Below are 12,929 nucleotides of genomic sequence, written 5' to 3'. Positions count from 1 at the left end.
GGAATAGGAAACAAAGAAGCAAAATAAGGAATTGTTTCTCAAATTACTCTTACCTTTTTATAACTGAACTGTAACTGGCAACTTTCATAAGCACGATGATAATTCACAAAATAATAGGGGCAGATCACTCACTGAATTTGCACAACTGTATGCATTAAAGTAACAAACAAAATTAGTTAAGTAATTGAAACTTAAATATAGGTTTTGCTGAACTACAATCATTGTGGATGGGGATAAGAGGAATAGTGAATAATAAATTAAGTCTTACTTGACCTAATATTCAAGTTCCGTTCAAATTAGAATTTTTCTACCTTTTTCACTATCCCTTAAGCAGAAGAGAATTACTTTTCTAAAGACTTTAACAACTGCAACACAATACTGTAGTGCAACCACTGTAAGGTGCCCCCCCCCCCCCCCCAACCTCCACATAATCTTTACTCTACTAGCAACGTCGAAATAAATTTGTCAGTCTTTCAGGAAAATTATTATTTGTAACTAAAACGTTTACATCCGTAGCATGGAGTCAATATTTTAGTCAACAGAAATGACGTTACCAATTTCCGTGTGAGATGCACAGCACCAAGTCTATAATGCATCTAACAAGCTTTTCTAAAGATAGAAAATCACAATGTTATTAGACATGAAATAATTTCGAAATGAGTGACATACATGATTAAAACGTCTCGTGAAGGCCACGACATTCGGTGCCACTGCGAGTTTAGAGCGTTTGTTCCAAGCACAGCTCGTTAGCTCTTCAGGCTGAATACTGCGGAAGGCCTGCAGATCAAGCAGTGTCAACTGGCTTGCGAAGTCCTCAGGTGGTACTCTCAGTGCATCAAAGACAACTGAATCGTAGCTCTTGATAGAAGAGTTTGCCGGTAAGCTCTGTGACTTACTGTGAGCACCAACGCTATGTGGCAATGAGCTGCAAGAGAAAATCTGATGTTAACACAATTAAGACATTAAAAAAGGGGAAGAAACTAATGACAGTTCTGTTCAGTAACAAACACATGGTAGAAAACTGGCTAAGAAGCTGACATACTATACAATTCATCTCCTGTGTTGACCAGTAATATTCAAGGTGGGTGTGTGTCTCAGGACAACTAAGTATCTTTAGAATAAGATTCAAAAATAGTACATACCATTATGATTTGCTTCTGCTCAACAGAAAATTAACTCTGAATGAAGTGGACTTGGCAAGCCTTAATTGAAGCAAATGAATTCCTTCAATGTAAATTTTGAGTGATCTATTTTTACGTGTTTTTGGTCCATTAAAGCTGAAATGTATACTGTTTCACTCTAGTGGAGGTTACCAGTGTTGATAGAAACTAGTTGTAGGTGTACACAAACTGTTAGCATTCTATGCATTCCAGTCCACTCCAGCTAGGATATCTTTCTGAAAGCAGTTACATAGTTACAGAGCTTTCAGCACTGACTTTGGAGTCGGGAGAAGTTTCACCCTGTCTTATGGGCAAAAGTGAGGCTAGTGACAATTATTTACACTGATTGGATGTGTATCAGTGCAGGCAATTAATCCAGATCCGACAATAAACGTTTCCAAGTAATTTACACAGTCATATAATCTGTTCCACATACCACATGTTGAGATAAGTGTGCGAGTTAATCTGGATGATCAGATTAGTACCTGTACTTTACTTCTCCCAAATATAGTCATGTCTTACCAATGGACCGATTCACTCAGTTACGCAACATAAACAGAGCTTACACAAGAGTTGGTAATGGTGATGCAAGTTCTAATCTACTCAAGTTGTATTCTCCATACCTTTCTCCCAGCAACTGATTGGGTCCTAGATCACTAAGGTGTGTATAGTAAACAGCTTTAAAAGTTATGTGGGCTGTTATGCATACTGTGAAAGAATAATAGCAACAACCCAATGGTGTGCCATTTTAGGAAATGGCTCCTATACATGACGGACAATAATGTTGTTGAACAGGACAAATATGGCACAAGATATAAATGCTAAAGTTCAGGTAAAGGTGTCCACAACGGGTAGCAAGAGGGACCACACGCTCCCTCCCGTAGTCTGTTGTACAGACTTAATTCCTTATACATTTCTAGAAATGATTCTCTGGTATTCTACTAATCCCAGATTTAACACAGCACAACTTGCTGTTATAGTGTTACAAATGCTGCTGTCCTGTTGGCACACATGGACTATTGCATGTCATACTGGGGAGACAAGGACAGTTCGGGTTCAGTTCTATTCCCCACATCAGTCTTGTTCAGTGGTTCTCAGCCTTAGGGTGATTACTCCCTGGGGGGATAAAATTAAATTTTCTGTTGGGTAAAAACTGAAAGGGTTTAACTGTGTGTGCCACAAAACTAAATTATTTTTGTAAGATCAACATTTCAGATGGTTATAATATTAAGTACCCAAGTTATCAATAATTACACTTTTTTATTTCAAATACTAGCATTAACATATGACACACTGTGGCAGATGTTATACCTTGTGAAATGAGTGTTAAGGAGTCCAGCAATCAAGTGTAAACAGTAAGTATAGTGCACACATTTTCACTCGGTTCATTTGGAATGAGTCTGCAGGTCACTAAGGAGATGTGTGGTGCAGAGAAAGTTTATCTTAACAAATGTCTATTCTCGATGAAGATGGTTAGCTTTCTTTTCAGGAGAGAAATTGCAGGTAGCACTCACAATGCACTGAGAACTGCTTTATATGAAGCAGTTCTCAGTGCATTGTGAGATTATATATATATATATATATATATATATATATATATATATATATATGTGTGTGTGTGTGTGTTTTTTTTTTATTTTATTGTGCCTGTCTACCGGCACTTTCCCACTTGGTAAGTCTTGGAATCTTTGTTTTTAATAGAAAGAAACTTCCACATGGGAAAAATATATTAAAAACAAAGATTCCAAGACTTACTAAGCAGGAAAGCACCTGTAGACAGGCACAATAAAATAACACACAAACACACACACAAAATTACGAGCTTTCGCAACCGGCGGTTGATTCGTCAGGAAAGAGGGAAGGAGAAGGAAAGATGAAAGGATGTCTTTCCTGACGAAGCAACCGCCGGTTGCGAAAGCTCGTAATTTTATATATATATATATATATATATATATATATATATATATATATATATATTAAAAACAAAGATTCCAAGACTTACCAAGCGGGAAAGCGCCGGCAGACAGGCACATGAACAAAACACACAAACACACACACAGAATTACGAGCTTTCGCAACTGGCAGTTGCTTCGTCAGGAAAGAGGGAAGGAGAGGGAAAAATGAAAGGATGTGGGTTTTAAGGGAGAGGGTAAGGAGTCATTCCAATCCCGGGAGCGGAAAGACTTCCCTTAGGGGAAAAAAAGGACAGGTGTACACTCGCACATACACACACATATATCCATCCGCACATACACAGACACTGTGTATGTGCGGATGGATATATGTGTGTGTATGTGCGAGTGTACACCTGTCCTTTTTTTCCCCTAAGGGAAGTCTTTCCGCTCCCGGGATTGGAATGACAGACACTGTGTATGTGCGGATGGATATATGTGTGTGTATGTGCGAGTGTACACCTGTCCTTTTTTTCCCCTAAGGGAAGTCTTTCCGCTCCCGGGATTGGAATGACTCCTTACCCTCTCCCTTAAAACCCACATCCTTTCATTTTTCCCTCTCCTTCCCTCTTTCCTGACGAAGCAACTGCCAGTTGCGAAAGCTCGTAATTCTGTGTGTGTGTTTGTGTGTTTTGTTCATGTGCCTGTCTGCCGGCGCTTTCCCGCTTGGTAAGTCTTGGAATCTTTGTTTTTAATATATTTTTCCCATGTGGAAGTTTCTTTCTGTTTTTATATATATATATATTAAAAAACAGTTTTTATTAAAAGACTGTTGTAAATAAGGAGTACCAATTGTATCATTGAATGATTAGTTTGTGATTTAATAGAACACAGATAAACGGAAAATTATTCATTTTAGAAATAAAGTTTATCTAGATGCTAATGTTGATGGTGATGGGAATGGGGAGAAGGTGTAATGTTCTCAGATAGGTTGGGGACTACTACTCTAGTTGAATGCTAAACTTGAATAACACAAAAAAAAAAAAAAAAAAAAAAAAAAAAATGTTTGCTCAAATTTAATTATGCCAGTCAATATGAAAAACTGAAGACGCACACAAAATATATATAAGACCCATTAACATGAGCAGGTGTGAAGCTTAATAAGCAGAAGTTATACATAGCTTCAAGAAGTAATGACCAATATTTAAAGTTTATTTCTGGACTATGAACGTATCATCAGAACCATTTGTTGCTGGTTGTTTTTATTGATATTTAGCAGGATTATCTTAGTCAAGGAGTGCCAAAAATGGCATGGAATTATAGAAGTTGCGAGCTAAGTATAACACAGAAAACTTTTCAGTTACTTGCATGAGAACCAACCCACATGTATGAATTTGTGGCCAGACTGTTAACATTCTAGCAGGTAAAGAGATACATTCACGGCGTGACCATACCTGCTGTTGACAATAAATCTGACATGGTTCTTTATGTCAACCGCAGGCAGAAGTGGCAAATCAGAGGAAGTTTAGTTAGAGGAGACAAAGGGAAATGGTAGAAGTAACTGAACGAGACAACTTGCCCCAAATTTACACACTCTGTTAGCCATAGCCTGATGACATGTACTTACAATTGCTGTGCTTTGGGAAATAGTGACAATGGCAAGTCTAAACGTCAATTTTATATTGTGTCAATGATGAAAAACTATTACAGTTGTTAAATCACTCGCTTGAGACATGTACATCTCAAAGTTCTGGATGTATGCTTCTCAAATGCTATACACGCTAATTACAATGCCCGTGAAATAATATATATATATATATATATATATATATATATATATATATATATATATATTGTTTTTTTTAAATCGGTGTACATAAATGGATACATGTAACTTAACACTTGATACAGTAGGGGTAAGACACACACTCCAAGTTATTTTTAAACATGCCAGCAATTTAGTTTGGAAAACCACCAACAGGGGCACCATTGACTATAGTTGCTGAAAACAGCAGTGATCCAGGCAAAGAAAGCAGATGTGAGTGTGAGTGTGTTTTTCAGAATTTGCCCAATGCCAATTGGTAGTGGCTGTGGAAAAGAGCTTTCCGCAGCAAGTTTCACAAGAGATCACCAGTTTACAACAGCACAGTAAAGTGGTACAAGCATACGAAAAGACCACCTTCGCTCGGAGGACTATCGACAGTATCACCTTTCTCAACAAGTTGCAACTGCGGCTCACGGCACGTGACAGAACTGACCACAGGTAGTTGATGTTACAAGAAAATGGCACCTCTCCACATTACCACAATTTTGGACGAGATTACCTGAATGGGACATCACCAACCACGTGGGCCACCTTGCATCCTCTGACTTGGCTCAACTCCAGTGGACGCTACAGTCAGAAGACCTGTTGGCTCGTAACGTTTTTCCTTATACTGTTACACGAAGCGTGCTGTTTACATTCCACTTTTACGACAGAACCTCAAAAACGTGTGACACCACATGGTAGCAGCTGTTCTTACAGTCGGTCTCTATGTGCTGGGTCATGTGTGGGCAGGTGGACTGGCAATTAGATATGTGATGAACAGCGGACACACAGAATATTTAGTAAGAAAAAGTTTGAGTGCTTGTCTTTCACATACTGTACCATCCATTACGTTGGCCCCGTGGTTAGTGTGAGAAACTGCGGAACGATTGGTTCTCGGTTCAAGTCTTCCCTCGAGTGAAAAGTTTAATTTTGATCTGCTGAAATGTTTGAGTTCAGCTACTTATGCTATTAGGGTCATTGCAAATTTTAGTGATATACATTTGAGTAAATTAGCTTACAACACCTATTTTCTTTCTCTGCTTTCATATGACATCATATTCTGGGGTAACTCATCATTGAGTAAAAGAGTGCTCATTGCACAAGAGCGTGTAATCAGAATAATTGATGGAGCTCATCCAAGATCATCCTGCAGACATTTATTTAAGGAGATAGAAATCTTCACTGTGGCCTCACAATATATATATTCACTTATGAAATTTGTTATTAACAATCCGAAAGAATTCAAAAGTAGTAGCAGCGTACATGGCTACAACACTAGGAGAAAGGATGATCTTCACAACTCAAGGTTAAATCTAACTTTGGCTCAGAAGGGGGTAAATTATGCTGCCACAAAAGTCTTTGGTCACTTACCTAATAGCATCGAAAGTCTGACAGATAGCCATATACCATTTAAAAGGTAATTAAAAGAATTTCTTAACGGCAACTCCTTCTACTCATTAGATGAATTTTTGGATATAGTAAGTGAGTAATTTCCCAACACACACAAAAATTTTTTTAAAAAAATATTAAAATTATTGAGTGTCATGTAATATTTTGTCTAATGTAATATCTTGTATGGACACCTTTTATTAACCTGACACGTTTCACATAATTTCGAAGTGTCATATTCATGATCTATGGAACAAGTACTAATCTAACCTAATCTTGTTGTTTACCATGTACCTGCACCAATGTTTTCTTTCATGGACTCTTGCAATATTAGCTGTATTTCTGTGTACTGCAACTTCTTGTACAATTGCTGAAGCGATGTAAGCAAATTATTTTTACTATTGTATTAATTTTTAATATATTTTATTACCATCATACTTATAATTGTAGGCATCTGTGGCATGTTAAAAGTGGGTTTTTCCCTTGCGGGGGGGGGGGGGGGGAGTAGTAGTGTGTGGGATGAGCCCAGAGACAGTAACTCTGACACTTCCCCTTTCTCCTAGAATCAAACCTTGGATCCGTGGATCCGTGACCACGTTAAAAAAATCAGTGTGACGTGACGTGACGTACCCGTAGTTGTCGTAGCAGACGGCGGGCCGCGCGGCTCCGGGGTGGGAGATCTTGCGGCCGGAGTCTCCGTGCGGCGGCAGAGTGCGGCGACTCGCGGCACCCTGGCCGCCCGCGGCTGCTGCTGCTGCTGCGGTCCTGGCGCCGCCCTGCTCGGCGTGAGGCGACGCGGCGGCAGACGCGGGCCGTGGCCTCAGCAGCGGCGTCTCCGTGCCGTTCACCAGGAAGCCGGACGGCGGCGACGCGTCCGACGACGGGGACTTCTCGGGGCTCGCGCCCTCGGCGTTGTCCTCCCGTCCCTGTCCAAAGGGGATTCGGAAATTGATAGCATCACATTGAGTCGAATCCTAAAGAGGGAAATAACAAGTGGAGTGATGAAAAAATCTACAGTAATAACTGCATCTCCCTAGGAATACCAAAATATAATCCTAAAACATCGTACCCAAAAGCAAAGTGTCTGTGCAAGCCAGTGTGCGATTTGCAGGGGGGATGGGGGCTCTGCATCAGACCATCCCCCCCCCCCCCCCTCTGGTTTTAGTTTATGCATCCCAACCTGGGATGTTTATTTCCCACGCACTGGAGTAAGACTTTACATATAATTTAAATTTGTGGAGCCGAACACTGAAAGTTTACTATCAATATGTTTGCTTATTAATTTTGAAAAAGTGTTATGTAGTAGTTAAGCATTTCAAAATATTTAGAACTAAATGGCAAGACGACGTACGCCACACTTCCATAGCATGCCACAATGTTGCAAGACGTCACCCCACCGTAAACGAGGCTTTACAGCCAGGTCTGTATTGTATGGTGGATGTCATGTGTTGCGTACGAAACTAAAATCTGCAATCAGATCCAAACGCCGTGGAAAACTGTGAAGAGGTGTCATCCTGCAGTAAAATAACGCTCATCCACATTCTGCCAAACGGACAGCCGACGCAATAAAGGAGTTGAACTTCGAGGTGCTGGAACATCCACCAAACAGTCCAGACCTGGCTCCAAGCGATTTTCACATGTTTGGACCCTTAACGGAAGCTCTACAGGGAAGAAGAATTGAAAATGATGAAGACGTCATTGCTGCGGTAGAAAATTGGTTACAGATGCAACCGATAAACGTATTTTATGATGAAATAAAAAAAACCTTGTAAAACGTCGGGAAAACTGCATTGAAGTCCAGGGAGGTTACGTAGAAAAATAACGCATGTTTCAGTTTACTGTCATCAGAATAAGTACAGCTTTTCACATATGTGCCTTTATTTTTTGAATTCCCCTCGTATACCAGTATGTAGATGATTTTGTAAATAAGCTTTACCTATACACAACAAGGGATGGCTTTTCTGCTAGTGCATACCCGTGAATAGTGAGTTTCGGCATTAACATCTATTTATAAATAACTGTTTAACCACGGGTTACGCCACGGTCGAAGCTAGTAACATATATAATTATACTAACCCCATAACACATAACTCCCCCCCCCCCCCCACACACACACACACACACTGGTAAAAGCACAAATCGCACACTGGTGCAACCAACGCTTCACGATGAAGCTCGATGAACCCAGATGTTTTGCAGAAATTGTGCGCGCAGTTCGGACTTAAGACAGGTGGAACACGACATGTCATTCTCAACTGACAGATGTTTTAAGACGTGAAAGTAACTTCAGATGTACCTCATAGGACTGTTATAGGACAATCACTCTTCGTAATATATACACTGAAGCGCCGAAGAAACTGTTATAGGCATGAGTATTCAAATACAGATATTTGTAAACAGACAGAATGCGACGCTGCGGTCGCCAATGCCTGTATAAGACGAGTATCTGGCGCAGTTGTTAGATCGATTGCTTCAGCTACAATGGCAGGTTATCAAGATGTGTGTTTGAGCGTGGTGTTATAGTCGGCGCACGAGCGATGGGACACAGCATCTCTGAGGTAGCGATGAAGTGGGGATTTTGCCGTACGACCGTTTCACGAGTTTATCAGACTATCAGAAATCCGGTAAAACATCGAATCTCCGACATCGCTGCGGCCGGAAAAGGTCCAGCAAGAATGGGACCAACGACGACTGAGGTGAATCGTTCAACGTGACGGAAGTGCAACCCTTCCGCAAACTGCTGCAGATTTCAATGCTCGGCCATCAGTAAGTATCGGTGTACGAACCATTCAACGAAAACATTATCTATATGGGCTTTCGGAGCCCTTGATGACTGCACCACACAAAGCTTTACGCCTTGTCTGGTTCCGTCAACATCGAAATTGGACTGTTGATGACTGGAATCATGTTGTCTGATCGGACGAGTCTGATTTCAAATTGTATCGGAAGGATGGACGTGTACGGGTATGGAGACAACCTCATGAATCCATGCACCCTGCATGTTAGCAGATGACTGTTCAAGCTGGTGGAGGCTCTGTAACGGTGTGGGGCGTGTGCAGTTGGAGTGATCTGGAACCCCTGATACGTCTAGATACGGCTCTGATAGTTGAAACGTACGTAAGCATTCTTTCTGATCACCTGCATCCATTTATATCCATTGTCCATGCCGACGGACTTGAGCAATTCCAGCAGGGCAGTACGACGCCCCACACGTCCAGAATTGCTACAGAACGGCTCCAGGAACATTCGTCAGAGTTTAAACTCTTCCGCTGGCCACCAGACTCCCCGGGAAGGTACATTATTGAGCGTATCTGGGATGCCTTGCAACGTGCTGTTCAGAAGAGCTCTCCACCCCCACTTATTCTTACAGATTTATGGAGAGCTCAGAAGCATTCTTGATGTCAATTCCCTCCATACTACCTCAGAGGTTAGTCTGAGTCTATGTGACGTCGTGTTGCGGGACTTCTGCTTGGTCGCGGGGCTCCTACACAATATTAGGCAGGTTTACCAGTTTATTTGGTTCTTCCGTGTATAATGAAATACTTACTGGATAGGAAAACACCATGTTGTTGTTCGTCGATGATGCTGTTGGACACAGGGAAGTCGTAACGGTAATATAGTCGGTCGGTAAACTCACGAGCTAGCAACGATCTTGGGAGAAGTGGCCTTCCCCGGAAGAACCACGGAACTACGCTACTGGCACTCCCGAAAATCAGGTGCCCGGTTTGTGTTCAGCAGTGTCAGTGCAGTATTCGGTGATTTACGTTACTTCTGTTCGCGTGATTTTACTTACCAGTTCAGTTAGTATACCTTGGTGTTATATTTCGTTATTCAGAAGTGACAGATTAGCATACAACATCGCAAGAAAATGTGCACAATTCTAAGTAGAGCTATTTTCGGAGTAAATACCCTTCGGACGTCTCTAACACTATTACAGCTTCTCTTAATAAGTCGGCATCAAAAGAACTACTGGCTAGTATTACCCGTTGCAAACAAACGGCTGCAATTGACACAAAGGTCAGCTTTGACATAACAGGACGCATCAGAGAACGCGAAAATAAACCACAGGGTTTACGGGATACACCAAGACAGAGCGCTACGGAACTTGGGAGGAAATCTATCGCTTTTTAAACAGCTTTACAAAATGTAGAATTCAACAAACGATGAGCGACTTTTACGTAGTTTTAAAAAAAATAGTGCCGACATTAAGTAATTTAGTGAAACAAAATATCCATTTTTCCCCGGGTAAATTTCTTTACAAGACACCGCGACAAAGGACTTTCTCTGTAATAGATCTTAAAAATAAATTCTGGTAGAAAACCTGAAATAATTGACTGGCGATGCAAATACTTCATCCAAGTACGGGAATTACGAGAGCAGGACGAAGAGTTCTTTTACATCGACGAAACCTAGGTGGACAAAAACATTATCGTCACTTACAAAATGTCGGCACGTTCGTGGCGTTGATAACATCATGGACAATATTATTGGCAGTCACAGCGATAAATCTTGGACCCAACGCTGGGTTTCTTTATTGGCATACATCAATGTTATCCTCATCAAAATGTTCCCCCATTACATATTATATACTTGTGGCAGCGCTTTTTTTCAATTCCCGAAACGCTACTAGAATTACATCTTTGGTACAGCTTTTAGCTATCTCAGCGATGCGTTTTAATCCCGTCCACGCTTGTAACACAATTTCCTTTAAGGTTTTCTTTACTTTTAGGAACAGAGTCACATGGGTGGCACACACACATGGAGGCTAGAGTATCATTACAGTACTGTCGGCGAAAAATTCACGAAAAGACAACTAAGCGTGAGCGGGTGCATTAACGTGGGGCGGATAACTGCACTGTGTTGTGCTTAAAATTCTATCGTAATATATCCGTTTATGAGGAGATGGAAGTCGAACAACAGATGAACAGACATTCGGTCCCAATTTGTAATCTATATATTCTATATTTACCGACTTACGATGTTTGCTCCTCCGTTAAAGAACCTAGCGTTAAAGTAATGTATCGTATTCTACAATGTTGTGTTTCTGAAGACGGCAATCGTCTTCTGTACTCCAGCAGCGTTAATTCGTTAAGTGATTTATCTAAAAATAAAAACTGCCCGGATGTATCTCATTCAGAGTATCGATGCGTGGTCCAAGGATTGGCAGTTGGGCTTCACCGGAAAGAATGCGAGGTTCTGTGAACAAACAGGTGGAAAATACCGTTACTGTATGATTACACGGTTAGCGAACAATCATTGAATGCAGTCACATCCATTTAATATCTGGGAAGTATGCGTACAGCTGTTGCTGCTGAATTTAATTTTCATCTGACGCAATAAAAAAAAAAAAAACGCTTCAAAAGTTAACTTCCATCAGCCTACAAGGTCCCTCGTCAGCGACGCAATATGAAAGCAATGATGATCACAACAATGGTTTACCATCGTTTGGCTGTGACTATTAGCAGAACTGCCATTTATTGTTGTTTATTGGTGTTGCTTTACTCGTTGATGCTCTTACCAAGTTAAAACCTATGAATGTTTTAGAACTGGATCGGTCACAGAAATGTGGGCGAACAGCACTAAAACACAAGTCGGTCCATCGACAGCTAAAAGAGCTGCTATGTATTTTCGGCTTATAGGAAAGAATACAGTATAACGTCCTGTCGACAGCGAGGTCTATTAGAGACTGGGCTAATCACATACTTGTGTTGAGGAAGTCATTTGTAAAGAAGCCATCGTGATATCTGCCTTGCCTTTAGCGATGTGAGGAAACCGCGGAAAACCTAAATCTGTATTATCGGACTCGAATTTGAAATGCTGTCCTCAAGAATGCGAGTCCCGAATTTTAACTCGCAGTCAAATTACTGGAGGAAATGACCATAGAGTATAAGTTCACTGAATTCCATGGCAGCGTTACACTTCCAAAACCTCAAGCATTCTTGAAGAATGTTACGTTCGTCACTACCTCCTGTTTTGCAGCCTGAAACAAACCGTGAATGCTAGAAACTGAAGTCTCAATGAGGGCTCGACATATGTAGTATACTCAGAACGGTTTACTTAGTCACTGACCTTGAGCCGCCAAGAGAATAAAGCCCGCATAAAAAATTATCTCAGCACTGCGCCCCATTTATTGTTCCTTCATCCTGTGCGATTCTTCGCCTTAAAGCAGCAGGCTTCACATCATATAATACAGTTGCTATCTTCGCGTTCTGCTCTACAGAAACCCCCTTCCTTTTCTTAACCCCTCCACTTGGCTCTAATAAGAACAACGCTTCAATAGAAGGAGAAGCTACCTATGCAGTTTTCTAATGATAGTAACTGTTACATAGCTTGCTGTAATTTTGGAGACAATAGTCACATAACGCTGATCATTCCAAACGGGAAGTTGGAAAAGAATAAACATTTGTCGCAACAGAGTTTGTATCAGAAAACTTCCTTCTGTATACTAAAACGGAATGAGGAACGAAACTATTTCGCCATCGTCTTTGGTAACATACTATATATTTTTACGTCATGATCGAATGAGGCTTGCGACCTACAGTGTGCATTTTGGTAACGAATCTGGTTACATACTGGAAGTTCATCGCGTCTTTTTTTTTATCTATGTCCATTTTTTGTACAGTCGAGAACTCAACTGTGATGCACGAACAGTGCTAACAGACAAACAGCAGCGACGAAAGA

At 40.9% G+C, this 12,929-nt stretch overlaps 1 protein-coding gene across 7 annotated transcripts in view; it reads right to left on the bottom strand.

Annotated features, from left to right (window-relative positions):
• The window catches only part of LOC126365849 (ras-specific guanine nucleotide-releasing factor RalGPS2), a 364,573-nt gene that overhangs the window by 21,406 nt on the left and 330,238 nt on the right, over positions 1 to 12,929 (bottom strand). For all 7 annotated transcript variants that reach the window (XM_050008498.1, XM_050008499.1, XM_050008496.1 and 4 more), the window contains 2 exons: positions 6,879 to 7,174; positions 670 to 925 (listed from right to left, as the gene is read on the bottom strand). In XM_050008498.1, coding sequence (XP_049864455.1) covers positions 670 to 925; positions 6,879 to 7,174 — 552 coding nt within the window. The remainder of the gene's footprint in view (positions 1 to 669; positions 926 to 6,878; positions 7,175 to 12,929) is intronic.

This window comes from Schistocerca gregaria, chromosome 4 (genome assembly GCF_023897955.1).
Source record: "Schistocerca gregaria isolate iqSchGreg1 chromosome 4, iqSchGreg1.2, whole genome shotgun sequence".
NCBI lineage: Eukaryota > Metazoa > Arthropoda > Insecta > Orthoptera > Acrididae > Schistocerca > Schistocerca gregaria.
The sequence above is the reverse complement of the archived record's forward strand: the minus strand, read 5'-3'. Positions and strand labels throughout refer to the sequence as shown.